This window comes from Anopheles bellator, chromosome 2 (genome assembly GCF_943735745.2).
Source record: "Anopheles bellator chromosome 2, idAnoBellAS_SP24_06.2, whole genome shotgun sequence".
Lineage (NCBI taxonomy): Eukaryota > Metazoa > Arthropoda > Insecta > Diptera > Culicidae > Anopheles > Anopheles bellator.
The window spans coordinates 60,090,847-60,113,224 of NC_071286.1; the positions used below are offsets into that span (position 1 = coordinate 60,090,847).

At 46.9% G+C, this 22,378-nt stretch overlaps 2 protein-coding genes across 2 annotated transcripts; one reads left to right on the plus strand and one right to left on the minus strand.

Moving 5' to 3' along the window:
- Positions 1-104: 104 nt before the first annotated feature.
- LOC131212822 (uncharacterized) lies at positions 105-1,976 on the plus strand. Its single transcript, XM_058206860.1, has 3 exons — positions 105-225; positions 289-1,809; positions 1,875-1,976. Exons 1-3 carry the CDS (start codon positions 199-201, stop codon positions 1,974-1,976), a joined length of 1,650 nt encoding a protein of 549 aa, XP_058062843.1. The 5' UTR covers positions 105-198.
- Positions 1,977-3,244: 1,268 nt separating this feature from the next.
- On the minus strand, positions 3,245-19,330 carry LOC131212821 (protein real-time). Its single transcript, XM_058206859.1, has 9 exons — positions 19,192-19,330; positions 7,659-8,134; positions 7,092-7,581; positions 6,628-6,886; positions 6,445-6,566; positions 6,163-6,237; positions 5,378-5,636; positions 5,211-5,311; positions 3,245-5,143 (listed from the first exon to the last, which is right to left on the minus strand). The coding sequence occupies exons 1-9, from the start codon at positions 19,252-19,254 to the stop codon at positions 4,967-4,969; spliced, it is 2,022 nt and encodes a 673-aa protein (XP_058062842.1). The 5' UTR covers positions 19,255-19,330; the 3' UTR covers positions 3,245-4,966.
- Positions 19,331-22,378: the final 3,048 nt, after the last annotated feature.

Below are 22,378 nucleotides of genomic sequence, written 5' to 3' on the forward strand. Positions count from 1 at the left end.
GACAGTTCCACTGCGACCTCCGACGGCCGGATGCGGGACATCGGCGAAATGTAATGTGGTGCATGTTGCTGCCGTTCAACCCGTGCGTGATGTGGCTATTAATAGTGCCCCGTGGAAGTATTGATCAAATATTTTGGGCAAATTCGCATAGTAAGTTGAACAATCTCAGAACAGGAAACCACACGTAGCCAGGACGGGATGGAATTTTCGGACCTTCCTAATGAGGTAACTATGTTGCACCCCCGGAGTGTGTCCCAACTCAAAACCCAATGTTCCGTTTCTCCGCAGATTTTAGGTAAAATCTTCGCCTTGCTGCCGGTGGACGAGCTGGTAACGATTTCACTCGTCTGCACCGCTTGGAGAGACCTGATCCGTACGTTCATTCTGCCGAAGCATGCCGTCCTCCACGTTCGGCCAGTTCATCCCGTTACCCATCAATTCGTCGCGATGGAGAAGGTCCTGGCGGAGCAGTGTGCTAGGCCGTTTCCCTGCTCCCACTTGAAGCTAACCCTTCCCAACGGAGATCTGCTTCGATCGGACGAGTTTCAGCAGTACTTCCGGCAGCAAGGATGCGCCCTTAAATCGCTGTCCCTCCAGGTGACAGAGCTGAGCACGGAACTGCTGGAAGTATTCCCCACGCTGTACAGCCTGGAGAAGCTGAGCGTTACGAGTGAATCGGAATCGGCGTACGGTGCACTTCCGACCAACATGGAAACGGCACTCCGTTCCCTAAAGGGTCTCAAGCATCTAAACCTCCACCTCGCTGGCTACTCTATCTTGCGTAGTCTCCCGTTCCTGAACGATGCCCCGTTAGTGTCGCTGGTGTTCGAACGGTTCGAAATGGAACTTCACCATCTAAAGCTGCTGCTGAATGGTCACCAGGGAACGGTGCGTGAGCTGACCGTGCGGGTCGATGAGCTGAAACCTCTGTTGGTGCTTCTGAACTCTTACGATCAGTTGCGGTTGACCAAGCTGAACCTGAAATCGTCCGGCAACGAGGATGACTTCTCCGATGCGCTGATACGGCTGTACGAGAATCAACCGCAGCTCCGCTCGCTAACGATCGGTTCGGAGCTTTCGCTACGAGCCGTCGAGGCGTTGCCAAAGAAGTTGCCCGTCCTGCAGGAGCTGGACATTATTGCCGAGAGTGTCAACAACTGCAGTGCGTTTGCCGAGTTGCGCCACCTGCGCCGACTAACCCTGTGTCTGTATGATGTGCGCGCCTGGGACGAAACGGTGGCGATCGAGAGCGTTACCGAGCTCTCGTTGGCCGTAACGTTCCCACTCATTTCGCCGGCCATCTTTTGCTCCTTCCCGAACCTGCACCGGCTGTACTTGGAGGACGTGGACGACGAGACGCTGATGCGGGACATCATCGTAGTGCGCACGCTGATGGAGCAGATGCGTCGGGTCCGGGTTCTCGATCTAGAAAACTTTGTTTTCCGCGAACGCGAGATACTGAACGACGGTGTGCTTCGGTTCGATGAAATGGATCAATTGCAGTGTCTAAAGTATAGCTGCCGCGATATGTCCGATGCCTCGCTGCTAACGTTCACGCTACCGAATCTTCGCGAGCTTTGCCTGACGCACTGCCCACACGTGACGTTCCAGGGCATTTCGTTCCTGGTGCGCAACTGTCCGCTGATCGAGCGCTTGCATTTGGAATCGAACAAACGGACACTGCAGGATGATGGCCTAGGGTTGATCGCACGGAAGTTGACCCACCTGCGACGGTTGGTCGTGGTCAACCTGCGCGCTTTGACGAACGTTTCCGTTGATGCAATCATCGAGAACTGCTTCTACCTGCAGGTAACAGATTAAAAACACTCCCAAAAGGATGGACCCGTTTACTGGCTTTCGGTTTCTGTTTCCAGGACTTGACCATATCGCACTGTGTGGGAATCACGCTCGATAAGGCGGAAGCTATCGCTAAGCTAACCGCCGTGACGTCATTGAAAAACTTAGTCTATAACTGAGGCAGGGACACGAAAAGGACACGCCAATCGCGAAACACCAGAACTCACCGCGCAAGTTATAATTTTACCATATCGCTTTATTATCTGCAGTTATAAACTAAATTCGACAATACAATGCTTCCATAAACTGTGATTTATGTGTCGTTTGCAGTACCCTCTTTTCGCCTTCGTCTTTTCCGAATATAAGAATTTTCACTACCCTCCGGCGCCATTCCTCTGTAACTGTTGCTACTTTGCACTGTACTCGTCCTGCGTCCCCCTACAGACGTTAGCTGGACAATAGGTGTGTAATGTGGGTTATGATTGCGTTTGCCTCTACTAAATACGCCCTGGCGCGATGGATGACAATTTTTCTATCACGTTGCGTATGCGTGAAAACCTACTAACAATTTCGTACCAATAGTAGCGTACTCTGGTGGCTATGCAAAAGCTATTAGATTTAACTTGACCCCAAAAACTCGGCACAAACATCTTTGTCCCCCCCCTCCGACACCGACGTTATGCTTAGCTTCGTTTATGTTTTAAAATTATATGATTAAAATGAAAAAACAAACCCATCCCGTGTCATTTAAAAGTTTTTGAACAATCAAAAACTCGCCTCATTCGTTTTGCGCTTGCGTAATATAAAATGAACCCTTTCTCATTCTAGTTCCTAAATAACAATAATTCTCACTCATTCACTAGTATCTTGGAGCAGGAAAGAGGGTCACACACGCGGCACACACGTAGCTCTAGCTGTTTGGATAAAATGTACACTAATAATGATACGCTTTCGTTCATTTGAAGCAATTTTCGACTGTTTCTGTTTGTATAGATTGTTTATCCAGTTTAGTGTTGTACGATACGTATTGATGAAATGTTTCTAGATGATCATTCTGCCCGTGTCCATTTGTTGACAGTAAAAATTCTGTATCCTAAAGGTTGATCGATGTTGCTAAACTAATGCTAGTGCGCCGCACTTAGATTGAGATAGATCAAATCAAATATTCTCACTGTTGCATTAAACGGATTTGAAAATACTGTGGCTAGCGAACCAAAGTTTATCAACTGAGCATTTGAATAATACGGGAAAATATGTGTTTTTTTGAACCGCTTTCAAGATTTTGAATGCTAGTTTAAAGTACGAGGGGCAAGATTATGACGATTGAAATGACATTATCAATCTCAATTCAATCAATCAATCAGATTCAATCTCGTGTACAGCCATCGTAGGTCGCAGGTGAATTTAGTTGCAGTTTTAAACTGTTCGCATTACTTTGCTTCCCTGTTTTAAAGCAACTAGGGAAGATTCAGTTAGTTATGAGTAATAATGGCTTGATTTTTCATATTCTTTGTTATTCAAAATGCAGCATTAAGGGTAGGAAACGCACGTTGAAAAATTCACAAGACATTGCGTTGCTTTTTCCATAAATCTGACAAGTAAAAAACCTATCCTGGTCGTGGTGACTCGAAAGCTTATCAAACCTGGCCGAAGGAAGTAATAATTCCCGAAGGAAAACGTCTTCTTGATCAAGATTTCACCCTGCTCAGCAGTAATGCACCAGTACCCCGAGAAGACTAAAAGTAGTTCAACAGAATTAACTCAAATAAATTTAATTAAAATTAAAACAATCTGATCAACAATAATACCTGAGGACTGTAGAAAGGACCGCAGGACATAACCAACGCTGTTTTTACAATAGTGTGTGAGCGCAATGGCCAGTATAGCACAAAATAAACTTAGTTTTCAATAACAAACTGTTTGTCAGAAGAATTTTTGGCGTTTTTCTTTAATTTCTCTTAAATAAAATAGCTTCTTTCGACATATCTTTGATTGACTAAAACAATTTTTGCATCCTCGTATTAACCATTTGTGTTTTGTGAGAATAAACTTTGTTTCACTAGCCACTGCACATGAAAGCATATTCTTCCATCATCCTGTGCATTCTAGTTGAGTTGAAATGAGGTGCGAATAAAAGATTCGGGAAAACCGGGAGTATGTTTGCTGTTTTCCTCTTCTTCCTAACAATAAAATCGTAACAGTACAATATGTTCGAAGCTCTAAAATATCATACGCAAGTGATTTGTAAAGTACAAATGAAAAAAGTTACACTTTTCCACGCCGTTTGATATCTATCACGATTGGTGTGTGCCTATGCTAGCTATTTTATGAAAAATGAGATACTACCGAAATTAAGAATATTTACACACGTCTGCTCCACATGAGAAACATAAAAACCAGGTGACTGGTTGTGGTTCGACATTCGTTCTACCTTCTGCCGCTTTCGTGCCATAAGGCAGCCGCGGCTTACGCCTCCCGGACACGGTGTGCCAATGAAGATTCGTGATCGAGTTCGTGATTGTGGGAATGAGATTTACATCGTTACAGTTTTACAAAAGCGCGAACGGCGAACATTGCAGATACAGACAGAGACAGTAAGGGGATGGTTTGTGGTGTAAGTGGTGCGTTGTGTGCACAAAATCACTCTTCGTGTCCGTCGCGTTCGTCGCCTGACACACTTCGCCTTCTATTATTGTCCTCCTCACACGGGACACAACGGTAGGACGGCAGGGAAGTAGCATTTTCCTAACGTTCGTACGAAACTAGCTGCTCTCCATTTGTCTTCCTTACTACTTTTACAAATTACTGTGTAACTACGAGATCGGTTTTGTGTTTGCTCATTGAGATTGTTTCAATAATTGATTATGCTTCTCACTGCTGCTGTTCCTTCGTAAAACATTTTGCACAAATGCGCTGTCGCGCAAGCAAGGGTTCCGCGGTATAGAGTGGATAACATTGAGTAAAAAAAATGTTTCATTGGCTGCATCGGTGCCGGGTCAGCGCAAGCACATGGTGTGTGCCACACCACAAAGTGACCCCGGACCCGGTCTTTGTGCTCCCCGTAAAGAGGGGGGAATCACTAGAGCAAAGGGCTGATTGAGTGGACAGATGATTGGGCTGCAGCCGAGGGCTGACTGGCTGCGCTCGGTTCAGTCTCATTCGTTGTTCATCATCGGGATTGTAGGCTGTTGGAGGAGAATCCCGACTGCAGACTAGTCATCGAGCCTTTGTAGTTGGCAGAGCTGAGCGTTTCGTGGAAATACATCAATTGAGCTGGCCCGTCACTGGACGGTGGACACATCCACTGCAGGACGTAGGTGCCGGTGTTGGCCATTTCGTGGGAACCCTGTCGAGAAAGGCGATTACCGGTTTTGCTTTCGAGAAACTCCGTCACACTTCGTCCCATCCCTTACCTGTACACCTTCTTTCGGGCGGCATCGAACGCCTTGTTCTATTTTACTATAATTGACACCTTCCGTAAACCCGGCGGCGTCGAATACCGATGAAAAGTTATCTGTGAATCGCGGAAAAAACAGATGAGGTAATAGGAATTATAGTTCCCCCCTTACTGAGCTCTTACCATTGGCGTTGCGTTCGAGCTCCTTTGTCGTATGGTACACGCTGAACAGGGTATCGTTTTTCAGCACCTCAAAGTCCCAGGTGAGCACACTCTTCGGATCGGTGTTACGGATGGCCAGTTCAAACAGTTGGCCGGGCTTGAGATCGACCGATTTGTACAGGCCATGGCTATCGTGCGCTTGGATGGCCCCGTTGCTCTCCTCAATCGACTCGGATTTGTAGAGATGCTTCGGCACTAGACCTCCCTCGTGTATTAAGGTCTGTGAAGAAGGTGTTTGAAGAGGAGATTAGGAGCGATCCCGGACAGCGATGGCACAGACGGCAGGCGTAATAAGAAACGAGGAGCGCGAATCGAGCAGAAAGCCAAACACGTTTTTGCTTCGACCGATGGAGGATTGATGGATGGATAACGTGGAACGCGAAAATGCACACAAGTTCTGCCAGTGCAGGTGCCATTGATTGCAACATTTAACTACAACAACTTGCATTGCACGTAATGAGCTCGCATAATGGCTGGTGAGGAAACGGTTAGAAAGCGAGTGATGGCTGTGGGTTGATCGCAATGTAAACGGTAGCAGCAATACGAGAGAATAGCCAACAGGACAATACTATAGTGGAAACCCATAATGGTCACAATTCACAAGTTGATTTCCTGTGCGTCAGGAACAGAGGAATGCCCATTATGGCCTTCCCCATTGGAAAGAGGTCCTTCTGTACGTTGCTAGCGCAGGTGACAAATAGAGGGGAAAACAAGAAACTTAAACCGATAAATTTACTATATCTTACACAATGACAAGCGCCCAGAAAGCAGCGCGTGAACAGTTTCGCCGGTACCGCTTCCGTCACGATCGGTATGTTTGGCTGCACGATACACGGTACACGGTTATCTGTTAGTTGGTTTGATTAGTACGCCGCGAAAGACCGCGAATGGTTCACATAAACAGTGCTCTAAACACGCCGTCACACAACAAACGGTGGTGGCGGGAAAGGAACAGAGCTGGAATCGGTAGGTTTCGAACGGACACCATGCACACAGAACGGCCATTTGGCCCCACAGGAACTACTTACATTGCACGAGCCGCCCAAGAAACTGGGAATCTTGTCCGTGTGCACGTACTGCTCTATGCCATCTTCCATGTGCATACAGTCGGGACCGCCGAAGAACAGAAACTTGGAGCGGGTATTTTCGTCTGAAAGAAGCGGGCTTCCGTTAGTGAGCCCGGCTGGTCTTGACGGCGCTACCCATCTTACCGATAAACGCGCTGACAATGGTCCAGAGCACCGGAAAAACGCGCGGTGCTCGGACGATCAGGACACGGCCCATCGTTTCCGGGTAGTTCTTTTCGACCGTTTCGATGATACGCAGCAGGGCCTTCACTCCCGGTCGCCACAGGTGCCGCATCGAGAGGCCGTCTAGGTCGACCAGCAGGCACCAGTTCCAGATCGGCTTGTCAAACAGTTTCGTTGCCTCTTTCATCAGCTTCAAGCCCTCCTCGCAAATGTGTAGCGTCTGAAACGAATGAGGGTGCCAATAGGGGCACGGGGCGTGAAAAACATTGATAACAACAAGCCGGAACTGCGAGTGGCCTCAATTCGCCTCTGGAGCCGGTTAGTGATAAGCGGGCCAGCCAGCCGATCGGTGGAGCCGTCGACCTTTGGCCGCCCACAAGATAGGAAGGATTGGTGCGAAAACGTCAATGAACTCTGGGACGTACCAACTTGAGCAGCTCATCTTCGCCGACCGACTTTAGCAATCCTTTCACGTCCATCGTGCCGAGCCGCAGAATGTAGAGCGGACGGCCATCCTTGTCGTGATGGTGCCACCCGCCCGGGAAGTACTTTTCCACCACCGCCGGCGTTTTGTACTCGCCCAAAATGTCGTCGATCCGGTGCTCCTTGCGCCACTGTAACGACTCCTGCAGCATAACCGTCGACTTGTCGATGCTGAAGTCACGAGCCCGGAGAAAACGTAGCAACGTTTGGTAATCCGGTTCCGGGTGTTCGGCCGTTTCTTCGAAACGTTTGCGGAACTGCACTAGCTTCGATTCCTGTAGTGGCGTTAGTTGGCCGAGATACTTGGCGATGTAGTCGGCGTCGAGGATCGAGTTGTCGCGCAGCAGCGGCGGCTTCTCGGACGCTCCTGTACCGGTGCCGCTGCTGGTGCTCTTGTTGATGCGATCTTCACTCGCGCCGTCATCGGCCCATCTGAAATGTGGCATTAGCAATCGAAGGGTAAGTTAGTTACGGATTGCCGAAAGGGGTTGTAAGACCTGTTACCGTACCTTTCCACGTGCGTTACGCCTTCCTGTTTGAGTTCGTTCACGAAGTACTCGATGATTTCCTTGCCCTTGAGCGTCGTCTGCGTGTACTGCTTCATGCCCATCTTCTCCATCGAGTGTTCGATGCCGAAGAAGTTCTTAATGTCGAGCGTGGCCGTCTGGTCGAAGCACGTCCAGTCCGGGTTTTCCGGGTGCGCGTAGTAGCGGCACTTTTCGAAGATTTCCACGCGCGTCGCGAACGACTCGTTCGTCGCCTCAATGCTCAGCGTGCGCGTCCGCATGTCGAGGAAGTTCTTCTGGATGAAGAACACCACATCCACGCCGATTATTTTCTTGATGAGGTACGGCGCCTCGACGGCGATCGTACAGCGCCGCTTCGTGTCACGCCGAGCCCCATTGTCGTACAGGTTGTCCTCGATGATCTCGCAGTCGAGCACGATCGGCATTTGTGGGCACGTGGGGAAGCGTCGTTCGTATGCCTGCCGCCGGGTTAGAAGAGTGGTAAAAGAACATGTAACCTTAATAAATATGCGCTCGACGATAGCTTGACTATATTGAAATGAGTTTTGCAACCGAATGGCCACTAGCAGTGTCTTGAAATGGAATTCTTTTTCTCAATGCAACAGCACAAAAGCTTTTCATTATTTCTGAGAACGATTTTATTCGATGATCTTGCCACTCGAATTTCAGTGAACATAAGCAACAGTTTGGTCTTCAAAGTTGAGACCTCGATCGGACAGGTTTATTGTTGAACAGGTCTTCAAGAACTAGAGGATTATTTATCTGAACCATTTTTTTGAATATCTTGAGTTTTTCAACCTTTTGAGACAATTGCGATGTATCTGGGCCAACTTTATGCAGTTTGTTTTACTCTTAGAAGAGCGGACTGACCATAATTGGCCGAAAGCGGTATCTGCGAGAACCTTGTAGATTGTTTCGGGTGTTACCACTGTATTTATTTTCCTAAATGGCCTGAATTTCCTATGGTATGAAGTGGACAACTTTAGTGCAGTGTGGTTTGTGGTTTGTTCATGACGGGGAGGCCATCGTAGCTTTCACAACGTCTTCTGCTTGTGCTAGTTGCGTCTATGCTAGGGACTCAATCACTAGAGACCTTTGAATATGTAGTTGATTATTTGCTTCTCTTAAAACGTTCAATCGGCATAAAAGAAGATCGTTCCGGCGATGGTTCAAAATTACGTATTACCGTCACTAAAGCAATTCCAAAATGGGTGACAATGTAGTGAATGGAATCCAAACGACGCTCGAATTTTGAAATTGGTAAGTAATGTTACGAGTTAGAAAGAAGTGTGAAAAAATATCAAACAACGATCTTAATAGAATTCCTTTCGATACGAATGAAATTCACTGCAAACCAACATCCAAACACTCGCTTCTCTACGCATCGTTTTTCCGATTATTGTGAGCAAAACAATTGAAAAAGAAATCAAACTCTGAAGGATGTCTCGTCAAGGCCACAGGCCTCATCAGCGGTACAGTGGAAGAAGAAGCGGATGAGCGTAATCCAACGCCAAACCGATCCATTCCGGTTGATTACAGTTGACATAATGTTGGGGGCCGTGTTGCCGAGCGAGCGGCATCTGATGGGCAGAAAAGTTAGGTCGTCGTGGCCATGCTCCGAGTGCGTTCCGACGAAACAACCACCGATGGAATCGCAATGGAGTTACTGTCTGTGCCCGACGACCTTCACAACAAAGTTTCACGCTAGATTATGGTTGGCGTTGTGATAAAGTTTTATCAATATCCTTCCTTCCGTGGGGGCGGATAATGTCAATCAAACCAGGCCCGGGAGTAAACTTGCGTCATCTAGAACACTTCCAGGAGGGCGCTACTTCAGGCGTAGAATACGTAATTTGGCACCGTAAAATTGCACTCTTTCCGAAATGTGTGGCCCAGGATGTCCTTGAAGGGCGTCCGTTCCACGACTGGCCTCCACTACAGGAACCCCTTTTCCCGTTCCTGCCCTCGGTAGCTAATGATCAATCAATTAAGCCACCAATTAGACACAGGGAGAGTTTGAGCCGCAGAATGGTGTAAAAATGGAGTCTCAACTCGTAAAACATTCATCATCCGTGCTAGCGCCAGTAGTTGCCAAGGACATGGGAGGACGTGACGGCGTTGCACCGTATCTGGCGGACTTTTTCCTGGTTCCTGTTTCCCAGAATAGCCTCGTCGTACGGGAAATGGCTCTGCCCGTCAACTCATGTTTATGTCTTATGCTGTGGGGGTTGCGTCCGGACTGTGATTCCGCCATTTATAAATAACATTCGCCAAGACTCAGCCTCAACAACAACAGCAGCAACTGAGGCGTAAGCCCTTCAAAGCATTGCCATGTGTGCAGGTGGCGGTCCGCCCGTTGGCGGGCACAGGTGTGGAAAAATGATACTTTTAACCGCCATTGACAGGCACGTGGGGTGTCGTGGGTTGTGCACTCTCTGTGCCCGGCTACCCGACGGCGTGGCTGTGTTCGGTCGGTTGTGTTGTTGCTGATAAATGAACCTTCCGCGGCTCGAGTGCACCACCGCCCAGAGCTTCACGCCCTGTCTCAGTGGCTTCCACTGGCCAATGATGCCATAAACAATGCTATGGCATGGCATTAGACGATCCGAATGGCCATGCTCTATGCTGCTGGCAAGCGTTGGCGGTTGCACTTGTTGAGCGCGCTGTTGAGCGAGGCCTTGCTGAAAGCTGAGATTTATCACGCATGGTGAATGGGACCCCCGGACATGTTTGCAAACACTTTTGGAAGGGAGCCCCCGGAAGATTGATCGAAACGGGTGGAAATATATAGCATCGGACCCATTTCGACAATGCAAACATATGAATCATCAGTTTGTTGGGATCATGACAAAGGATAAAAAACAAAGAATTCAATTCTACGCACAGGAATTTAATTTATTATTTATTATCTATTGTTTTACATTAATAGTGTTAAGAACTAGAATCATGTGCGGGGACAGCTTCAATCCCCGACAAATGCAGGTCAAGTGACGGCACACAGAGTACAAATAGACAATTCGGAACAATGGGGAACACGTGACGGTCAACACTGTTGCTACCGCTGGGAGCAAACCTGGCCCTAAGCGTTCTTAGCGAAGCGTAAAGAGTAATCTCGTAGAAAACGACTGATTGGGCTGTTGTTCTCTTGTAGCCTGGCAGGGATGTTCTGGATCTTCAGCGAAGACGGCTGACGAATTCTTTCGAGCCGACTCAACGTGATAAGTGGATCACAAAACGCAGGACAAGACCACTATACAGAGATTTAAGACAGAGCGGATGACGGTTAGTGTATCTCGAAAGCATCTCTTTGCGTTTACTAATATCAAACGAATGACGCTATTACTCTCCGTAAAAAGTGAATGGAATAAAGAAAAAATAGAATACGAAATGGAATAATAAACGAACCCGAAAAAACGAAACAAAAAAGCAAATATCTAAATTTCATTAGTGTTTCAATATTGTATTAAAAGAAAGCGCGTTCAAAACCATAGACAATCGTGTTTGGATTATATTGTTTATCTACTTAAAAAATAAAAATAAGACGAACAATTAAGTCAACCTCAATATGTTAATAACCTGTTTATCAAAAGTTCGATAATTTATAAAACGTATGGAATTCAGCAACTTATCGGACTAGATTTGTAGGCAAATCATCTAAAGTTATGAAACATGATGATGGGTTGAAAATCCCTTTTAAAAGAGTAGACCCTATGGAGTCTGATACGTGGCGTCAAGATACGGGCATGATCAGACCGCAACAATAACTATTAGCAATAATTATTTGTGGTTCGTTTTCAAATCATTAACTTCAGTACATAAATTTGAAGGCAATTAGGGTCTACTCTCCCTGATAAAAAATCATCAGTAACGCGTCATCAAATCAGCAACGAGATGTTAGTATTGTCTGATCGCCAACAGAGAGTAAGTTTTTCATCGATAAATCGTTGAAGCTGTAACGTGATGATGTTATAGATTGGCCTATAAGGTAGTGATCGTAATTGTAATAGATCATAGGACTCGGATATTTGATTGTACTCCGGACTTGTCACAGATTTGCGCCTGATACGTGTTCAACTCGATGGCTAGCATTAGCAGCATAAGCGCCTCAATGCCTTGTCCCACTGCAGGGTACAATTTGGTTCCCGTCCCCGATTAGCGGACCCCTATTGTCACCCCGAGCTATCATTATCGCTCCGAAAGATTCGATCGAATCTGCCCCATAGTTCACCACCTTTGGGGGTGAAGGTTCACACTGAGGCCGGCGACTGTGAACTTTGACTTTCACCACTTTTTGTAGGCCACTGGCGAAAGGTCGGATTACATTCGACGGGTTGGGAGGAGCGACCTTCTCGTCTCGAGCGGTTGTCTGCCGCCCGGAGACGAAGGCTTGGTTCCGTTGAAGTGGTAAGGGCTTCCGTGGGTCTATAAAAAGAACGCTACGAGAGGCAGTCGCCACTCGAAAAAGGACTCCAGTTCTCAAACGGTGGGCGTTTTGCGTGCCACACTGTCCGCAGTTTCACAATCAGTACCAATTTCTGGAGCACCGAGGGGCACACCGCAGTGCTGTGGCTGCATTTTAATAATCCAATCAACTCGATTGGCTCGGACAGGTGTCTCCGGCTTTTCCGGGAGCATTCCGGGCTGTGTTGGCCCTGCCAGCCTTGCCGCAAAGGTCGGCGGTTACGTGGGTGCGTTATCGGAAAAGCTCGTTGCCAAGGGCGAACAAAGTACCGTGCCCTAATGGACTGTGTGGACTTTGTCGGGCTATCGATCGATCGGTGGTATTTATTTGAACTCATCGAATGGCGAATGGCGACTAAATATGTAGCGTGTCCCTATCAACACCGAAGGTTTGGGCGGGGACGCAGTGTTCCATCGATCGTGAAAACTATTAAACATTCAAGCGGCCGTACGCAATGGCCGGTGGTTCCTTTTTCCGCGCTGCTGCCAGGAAACAATCGGCAAGGGACTCGAACTGGTGTATCGGTGGTTAAGGGTGCTACAATGAGGAGTAATAAATGGCTTACGCGCCCGTCGTCGTCGCGTGTACCCGGGAACTGCAATGGGGCCGCGTATCTGTTGGTTTTCAATTATTCAAATTAACGGTAATAACCCGGTTTACAGTGACGGGTTCGCGACCGCGAGACGTTTCAAGGATAAGGCTTGATTGGGTGCGCAAATGCGAGTGCTGCGGCGAACCTTTTAGCATCCGGCAAGAGCCTCGCGTGACAATGCGATAGAAAGGATAGGAAGGGGTCGTTATTTATTTATTTATTGTTATTTATCAAGCCATTTATCTATTGTTTTATGCGTTTGATGTAAGAGAAAATCATTCAATCGAACAATTCCAGCTTCACCGGATGAAGGTTCTATTGTTTGGCGGGTAATTAATGTTTTATTGAAAGTTTAACGAGAGGCAACATGAGATTCGAAATGAAATACTGGTAATGTAAAACGAGTATTGTAAACGGAAAAACGAGTACTGCCATTAGGTAGTACGGTATAAAAAATATGATGCGAATGCTGATTATTCAAAAAAATGTGTATTCTTTTAAATTCCCAATTTTTTTAATTCTATTTTCTTCATCTTATTTTTTATTATTCATTTTAAGTTATTTATCTTGAAAATAATCCATACTTTACGCAATAAATCACTGTAAAAGATTGTCCAAAACTTTTAAACGATCCAAAAAGTTCTTTTTGGAAATAGCCTTCAACAGATTTGCTCTTATCTCCAATGATCGCCTCTAAACGGTGTCTACGGAACTGTCTCTTGAGCTTAGCGGATAGAAAGAAGTGACCTAATGCCAAGTAAGACGAATACATTGATTGCAGAGTGATATTGGTCGGGTTTGTGGCAAAATGATCACGAATGATCACGAATTGATTGATTGAAAACGATCCCGAAAATGTCATACAAAAACCAAGAATTATCTCTCCACAAATCAGGTCATTTTGAAGTACAGTTTGTAGACAGTTTGGCCGGTCGAAAGGAGTTCAATAGGCACCACACCACGTCCCGTGATCTTTTACCCACTACATATTGAACTGTGTCCGTTGGTCAATGTCGGGATAGAACTGAAATCTGCACGGGAAAATAAAGCCATAAAGAAAAGTAGGCCACTTTTGCAAAATGCATAACAAAGTGCAATTTTCTGCAACACAACCTCTGCCTGCGTTGCGCACACAATAAATTGCGCCATTGCATGCTAACCGATGTTCAAAGGCTGACCACCCGCTGCCTAGTGTGGCGCTCGCATATTTTACACTATTTCGTGAGTCCCCACGAAGCGGCTTCAGCTCGGAGTGCAAGTTAGCCAAGCGAAAACACAACCAAACCAGGGGGGCCAACGACGTTGTGGCCCCCGGCAGATGTGCAAATATTGGCACTTGGGCGCCGGCCACTAGGCCACCTTTCGAATGCTTTTTCTGTTTGTTTCTATTACACATGTGTTTTCGATCGATCGCCGATGCCTCGTCGTTGACCCGGCTCAGCGGAGAGTCAAAATTGGGTCGCATATGTTGCGCGTCCCAGGTGCACCCCAAAGTTTGGTGGCATTTGTTTCGTTAAATTATTAATCCCAGCACCACACCAGCGCTGTGTGCTGCGTGTGAACCCGATCCTGTTGCGGTCAATTAGCCTTCGGATAGTCGGGTCGAAGGAAGCCCTAGGAAACCGGGAACGGAGTTGAAATACGTGTTGGATCCACAGGGCAGTTGCCAGCCCCCCAAACAACCCGCAGTGAGTCCTGTACACACCATTTTGTTACGCCACGCCACGAACAAATTGTTGCACATAAGTGGCCCACTCAAACTCCAGGAGGACTGCGGCAACAGCGGGGTCATTTCCCGCCGGACTCAGTAGTGGTGCCTTAGTTTTACGTAAGGCCTTTTTACTTTTTATTAGCTTGGGTCCGATGCCGGTGCTGGCCGCCATCAAACCGGACCGACTCGATACAGTTAGAGCGCACTAATTGACTCTATTTGAATAACGACATTGCGCCGAAGGACACCCGCCACCGGGGCGTACCTCGTATTGGGTTTTACCGTTCGTTTTTTTACGGTTTAATGAGTGATTATTTCGTTTAATATGCTTTCGTGGAAAATTGCCCTACCGAATCGGACAATATCGATTATGGAAAAGTTCAAGAACCGACACGAAAAGTTAAGTAGCTTTGGAAAAGGCAACAAAAAAAATTGAAAATAATAGTAATTGGCCAGTTGTCCCGTTCCAGTATCTAGTCCCGAGTGCAGAACGATCGCTCCAACGAACAATTCACACTCCAGGGTGCGAAGTGACTCAATTGGTTCGCTCAACCGTGTAATGTTAATTTTAACACACTCGAGTCACATGGAACAACGAAATGGAGCAGATAAATAGAGAGGCCCACGACATGGCAACAGATCTCGACGTCGCGTCAAATGACACCTCCCGGAAACCTCAGAGCCAGCGAACCAGATTAGCGCCAGATGCTTCCGCTAACTGAGGCGTATCGAATCACGCCATTTGCTGTCAGCCTTTCTCACCGCTCTGGATTGATAAAAGGACATTAAAAGGACATCCTAGGCACTGGTGGCGTATCAAATCACACGCAAATGAGACCAATTCTCGGGAAGCTAAAAATACATTTGCCATCAGGCAACACGGGCATTCGGCAATCTAATATTTGATCAATTTATCGCCTTCGCCGGATCTTCGGGGCGGAATGCAAACGGCATTACTGAATCCGGCGCCCCCCATCCGACATCTTGATCCCCCCGGGAACCACGAATCGGAAATGGGATAAACACAAGGTGAGAACATTCAATCACTTTGCAGCGCTCCGCTTGATCTGCTGTTGGCCAAGACGATGACGATGACGCAGATGTGAAAGTGAAAGACGGTAGCGCGATCTGCGCGTTCTCCGAAAGATTGGCCAACATTTTGGCTCCGAGATGGCGTCGGCTGACCTTTCTCGTGTAAGCAACACACTCAGGAGTGTATGTGCCACAGCCAAACACAACAACAGCTGATTCACACCATCAAAGGCTACCGCAGCCGCGCAAGTTGTGTACATTCCGCGTTAACCGTCGGGGGCACTTGGCGCGGCCAGAGAGTGGCGCAAAAGGTCCCCGACACTGCGACACGGGCTAGACCCAACCCCGGGGCCGCGCTGCGTTGTGAAATTTATGGTTGTTGCGAAAGCAACTTTTGAGCACCATTCTCCGAGATCCGCGGTCTGGCCGGCCATCAACGCGGTGGTAGAGGTTGGCCAAAAATCCCATTCCCGAGAGAGAGTGTGCACCGCACACAGTAATAAGTTGGGCCGGAAAATTCGGTGGCCACGGCGCGGCATTCACTTTTAGCGCACGCGTGCGCGCCCCTTGAACTTGGCGGGTTCATCTTTTTAGTGAAAAATCGAAAACGATGCGAAATGGGTGCAACCTTGAAAAGGGGGTTGCACTTTTGGGGTGGTCTCGCGTCACGTCTGATGGTGCCCGGGACCAAACATGGACTGGCAGGCCACGTGCTGCGTGTGCGGTGAATGGGAATTACACGAAAACGGTTGCCAGCAATTGGAGGCCATTAAAGACCTTCGAGAAATCATAAATTTAAATTCCGGTCCAGTTTATTTAATTCATTAACCCACAAACCTTTGCGCCTTTTGGCACATGCGGCAGGTTCTTGAGTGAGCGCAGTGGGCCAAATGCGCCCACTGGGAGCCAAATGTTTAACCTTCAACACCTTTTTGGCCATTTTCAAATGGAGTACTGTCGGAGCCGGTGGCCGTAAACCATCCGTGCAACGTTGCACCGAGTCAACGGTTTCTGAGCAAATGACGTCACTACGAACCTTGAGAGTGCCATCAACTTGTGGAAGCAAATCTTTCGGATCGCGCTATAATCCTGGCGATGGGGATCGCTGTAGTTTGCCTCAATCTGTCCGAATTTATGGCGGACCCAGCGAAGATTAACCACTTAGACGGTGCAACGGAGCAAGTTTCACAGCCGTGAGAGCCTTAAGTTGATAAAGGGCTCCCCCGAGACCACTAAAGTGCCGTTAATCCGTGGCCAAAACGGCGAACGTTCAGTCTGGCGAGGCTGGCGTGTGATTGAACATTTGGGCGTGCAGCATGGTGGTGGATTGTAATTTACGTTCGCCCTCCCCCCGGGATTCTTAGTCCCGTTACTTCGCGAGAGAAATACGTCTAAAGTTGCACAGCAGAAGTTCAACGACTATCCCCATTCCGCGTTGCGCATCAGCTTGAAATGAGTATTTAAAAGACATTCCGTTGCAGGATTTTTACTGGCTGGCCACTATAATGAGACAGAAAAAAACCCAACGAACTCAGCCCCAAAATTATGTTTCCCACCGGTGGCGCCATTAAGAATTCAGTCGTCCTTCGAATAAACTTCGAGTCGACATCGCTTGGTGGTCCAGGCGCTTCGTGCTTAATTGTGATTCCGGATGCTCGCTGAAAGCACACGGTCGCCACGACAGAAGAAGACAGGCCGAAGGCCAAAGGACCTTAACTTTTGCGGAACGCCCCAGTCTGACCCGCAGAGTGCCACGCGTTTTCTAATCAATACCCGATGGCGCCTCATTGACTTTTGCTGATCAAATTTGGGGCTGGCACCAATTCGATGGCCATTAAAACCGAGAGGCGCGAAGAAAAGGCGAACCATTTTTGACACTTTAGCTCCAGCAGTGCGCAGAGGAGCGTTTGATGTGTTTTTTGGGACAATTAATTTCTCCCCATGGGTTCCGATAGGGCAAATATAATTATGGAATGGAATCAGAATCTTGCTGCTGGTTCCATTTCGATAACTGGAACGGATCATGGACGAAATTTTTGAAAGTTTCGGCTCGGTCGATACGTGCGGCGAAGGCGATTGAGCCTTGCGAGCCACACGATATCAACGATGCTGTGTAGTATTTTAATCATCAAGGCCGTCCAGAAAGGCCAAGGCCGACCGGTAGGACTTCGGGGGGCCTTCAGGATATAATCCAACCCCGTAGTAAAGTAACAACTTTGCCCTCGTTACATAGACCCAAGAACGAAGCGTTCCGGACATCAAAAACCGTGGCAAAGACCTCGGATCGCGAGCCATGTCGGACGTTGTAGGTCAATAAAGTGAACCGAAGGTCACCGCTTCCGGGGCTAAGCTAAGCTAAGAAGGACGACTATGGTGGTGTTTTTTTTCGGAAGACCAACAAGCAACGTACCACCACTGTACAAATGTTAACAACTCACTTATCAAAACGCAAATCAGTGGCCAGGGGCTGTTTGTTTCTGATTCGCCGCATACACAAAGTCTGTTTACACAAACACTAAAAATGGCACATCAAACGGATTACGCTGACCACCCGCCGCCGGTCAACATCCAATAGCATCCGTGCCAGACTTTTACTTTCAGGTACTCTCTCTCTATCTCGGTAGTGAGCCCCTGAAGCTTAGAGGGTATTATAGGATAACAAAAATAAACGGCGTCTCGTCACAAGACTCAAAGCGACGCGCTAGACAACCCCGAGCCCACGTGGTAGTAGAGTACATGTGTCGGTCAGTTTGCGCTTTTAATTACCACCGGGGATTACGGAACGCAAGAGGCAACCAGCTATCAGCAGCACACTTCGGGATGCGACCCCCCACCGATCCGTAGCAGTAAAACCCGCGGGTTGCGATCCCTTTGCGTGCGCAGCTAATGTCGCATGGGGACGTCGGCCGGTTGGTCGAATGTGAAAGGTCTCGGTGTTAGATAATGGGCTTCTTTTGGGCTGACGACTGCAGATACGAATTATCTGCCTATTGGGTTGTGGATGCCTGAAGGCTACAGCTACGTCCATTTTACGCTACAGCGAGCTGCGACAATAGACGACTGTAGGATCACTTACGCAAATCGGACGCATAAGCGAGCTCACCCGTCGGCAGTCTTGCTGGTCTTACTCTGATTTCATAATACAATTTCTTGGCGATTATACGTGGAAAAAGCCCTGCAATGGCTCAACGCGGTTGCATTAGAAGCTCCGACCAAGATGCACAGTGCGGCCAGAAAGCTTCAAGATTGAAGTCGATAAGTCGTTCTTATGAGATCCACTTGGATGATATATTGAATAACCTAATTGAATTCGGGGCACAATTTCTCACAAAAGCCAGGGGAACTTTCAACAACGAATTGAGGAAAACTAATTTTGCTGGTAGGAGTGACATCACGAATGTTTGGCACACAAACGGTTATCGTATGACTATTAATTTTATTTATTTTATTTACGATACAATGTGACTATTTCGGTTTAAGGGAACCCAGTTTGGGGCTCATACATGGCTTCGATCGTGGATCTTTTTTGCCGCACTGTGCGCGTATTGCTAACGTGAGCTAATCTAGCAGACAATGAACTGAAACGACAGGTTTTCGTAATTTCAATCCCAAACCGGTTTATTCTGTTTACTGTTTTCAAAATGGATTACCGAAGCGTGATTGATGGTAATGAAGTAGTTTAAGTCAATAACAAAGGGCGCTCGGCCCAGCCACTTACCGCCACAACCAGCTCGAAGGGATATTTGTAGATCCTGACCGGAGATTCATACTTTTGCACCATGCTTTACGATGGGTCTTGCAGCAACAGTAACGGGGTTTTGAATTTTGGGGAAAATAGAAACCAAGCAAAGAGGCAGCCTCCCGAGCCCGAAAAAAGGAACCCACGACTACCGGTTTCACTGTCGACTTCCGGTCAGGATGTTTACTTCCGTTAATTCACTTTATCGTTCACCGTAGCCACCAGCACGTGCGGAAGGGAACACGAGATAGAGCACGTGAGAGCGTGAGAAAGAGACAGAGAACACACTTTCGCTTCCGGAGTGAATGATGGAAAAGGCTCTGGCGAGCTTCCGAATACCGTGGTTTTCCCGGGAGTCACGTCGCGACACAATCGCACGGTGTTTGGAGAGCTGGGTTGGAATTTGAATTTTTCTTCGCTTTTCACTTTTTCCCTCAGTCAACCCTTTTTGAGGCCAGTGGAACCAGTGGCCAGCGGCGGCGATGCTTTCGGAGTTTCACTCGACTTTCACGCCCTCGCTGATGGTGGGAGTGCTTACTGCGGTTAACACGGAGTTGAGTTGACAATGGTTGAGGATTGCAGAGGTTTCGTGGAACTTGTGGCCAGATAACTGCACTCGCTGCATTCGCGGTTGCACTTGACGGAAAAGTAGGTTGCGATACGGGCGAGGAGCTGAAGAGAAGGAGGAGATTCACTGAACTTTTACATTGATTCACGCACAGACAGATATTGGCGGTTGTTGTGTCTTGTTGTTGTGTTTTGTCACGGTGCCGCGCGAATCGATCTATTGCCTTTTTGTCGTGGCAATTTCGAGAGCACACGAAAACGCGACGCTTCGCGGGCAATGTTTAGTTTTTTTATGACGAGTGTTTCTTCACACAATACTCGACGTAAGGGTTGACAGCTGCTCGAAGTGTCAAACACTAGCTAACCTGACTTTCGTTCCTCACTTGCAATTCTCGAACCTTACTATGAGATATGACGGGGAGGCCACACGAAGCGTAAAAATACAGCGTAGAATTACCGTATTTTTCCGCGTATAACGCGCACCATTTTCCCAATTTTTTTAGCTCTAAAATATGGATGCGCGTTATACAACGGTAGTAAAAACTTTGTCTCCTCTAAACATACAAATGTGCCCTTTTAGGTACATATTTTATGGTATTTTTGAATAAATTATGAAATGAATCATTTGTAATTATCCGCACAATATTGTTACATATAATACTTAAGGAGCCACGAGCTTTCGCATCGTCGCCGCGCTGACGATACGGAAGCCAAAACGGATGGTCAGCGTCATGACGAAGACTTAATCTCGAACGGGGGCGAGATTTTTTTTAAAGGATTTTTTGGATCTTAATCTATATACATAGAAATGGTTGTTTGTCTGTCTGTCGTGTGTACCGCATTTTCTCCAAAACTACTTAACCAATCCGCGTGAAATTTTGCACAGCGTAGTTTTGTGACCCCAGATTGTGAATAGGAAAGTTTGACTCTCCCACATCTCCGGGAAGGGGGGGCTCCCATACAAACGTAACGTTATGTAACGACCCATACGTAACGTCTCATACGTAACGTCCCATTCCAACGTTTTCGAGCAAATCGAACAAAATTCGGTAGGCGGGGGTTTTAGGGGAGGGTAAATGTTCTTTTGAATGTTTGAAACCCCTCCCCTCTTTGCAAAGGAGGGCTCCCTTACAAAATCTAAGCTCATTTCAGGTAAACTCGGACAGTTTTCAAGCAATTTGTGCCAAATTCAGCTGGTGCGAGTTTTGACATGTATCCAACGGGAAGTGGGTAGGGAAGCCGATTGGACGTCATCTTGAAGTCCGATCCTCTGAAACGCCAGGTAGTCGAGAAATGAGAATGAAATGGGGCGTGGCGAAGCTCGCCGGGACTTGCTAGTCTATATTATAAAAATGACGCTCCGTTTTGTGTGCGGTTTATAGACTCCGAAACTACTGGACCGATTGACTCGAAACTTGCCACACAGGGGTTTTAGGGGCTAAGGATGAGCAACGTCATGGTTAGAAACCCCTCCGCCCCCTCCTTCTTACCCCTCCCATACAAACGAACCGTTAAAACATTGATTACTCCACAAGTTATGGAGTCCCGACGGACGTCCATCGGACGGTAAAACGGACATAGTTGCTCCTTGGTATGTTTGATCAAAATTTTTCTCTTGTATCAATCATCCCTAAATACAGAAAAACTATATTTTACACATCTTATTTTATGTTTTTAATTGATTTTTGATTTACTAAAGCAAATTTTTCATCCTCGTATTTCCTAAAATCTTTTGTGTTGTTCAAACTAAAGTTAATTTCCTCATCCACTGAATTCCCTTTATGAATTTTCTGCCTTTTCTATTATTTAGATAAATTATGTAACATGTCCTGTCCTAAAAATATTTACGATAACTGTTGTATCCAAAAAATGTGTCCGCCTGTATTATTCCAATTACCCATAGTTCGTTCTGTGGAATGTCGCAGCCATATATTCTGTGGCTGCGTACCTGGTTCTGTTCAGTGCTAAGGATGATTTCGGATGATATTACGCAGCCATTTCACCAACTATAGGTTTGCTATAAAATCGGTAACAGTTACAGGAATGGACACCAGAGCGCGCCGGTAAAGGATAACCGCGCGCAAAATGAAAATAATAAACCAAATTATTAAATTTTCGCTCGTTTGTTTTGTTTGTTTGTTTGTTTGTTTATTTGTTTGTTTGTTTCAATAATTTCCACCGTTCATTATTATGCGATAGCATGATTGTGAATGAAACGGAGAAGCTAAGAACAATTTGATATCGGATGTGTTGAAGAATCGTGACAATTTGGCCAAAGATCGCACAGATCTTTGCAACCCGTTACGGTCGTTGAAAATCTTGCGTAACTAGAATAAGAACAACCAGAGTTATCATATAAGAACAAACAAAGGTCAATGTTTTGCTGCAGTTGCATCTATTCGACCCAATGTTCTGATCTGTGCTGCCCGAGTGCATTATGTTCTCCAGATACTGCTGACTTGTGTTTGTGTCTTCCAGTTCTTTCATGAAAATTAAAACGAAAAATATTGTTGATGCGTAGTTCAGTATTTCGGTAAAAGAAGTATCCGTTTTACAATCACTTTTCAACTGTCGTCTCATTTTATGACCTTGGGCGGGT

Coding starts and splice junctions, on each gene's coding strand:
- LOC131212822 (XM_058206860.1), top strand. CDS start 199: ATGGAATTTTCGGACCTTCCTAATGAG. Junction 226..288: donor TTTCGGACCTTCCTAATGAG/GTAACTATGTTG, acceptor GTTTCTCCGCAG/ATTTTAGGTAAAATCTTCGC. Junction 1,810..1,874: donor AGAACTGCTTCTACCTGCAG/GTAACAGATTAA, acceptor TTCTGTTTCCAG/GACTTGACCATATCGCACTG.
- LOC131212821 (XM_058206859.1), bottom strand. CDS start 19,254: ATGGTGCAAAAGTATGAATCTCCGGTCAGGATCTACAAATATCCCTTC. Junction 8,135..19,191: donor CCTTCGAGCTGGTTGTGGCG/GTAAGTGGCTGG, acceptor ACCCGGCGGCAG/GCATACGAACGACGCTTCCC. Junction 6,238..6,444: donor TCTTGGGCGGCTCGTGCAAT/GTAAGTAGTTCC, acceptor TGTATCGTGCAG/CCAAACATACCGATCGTGAC.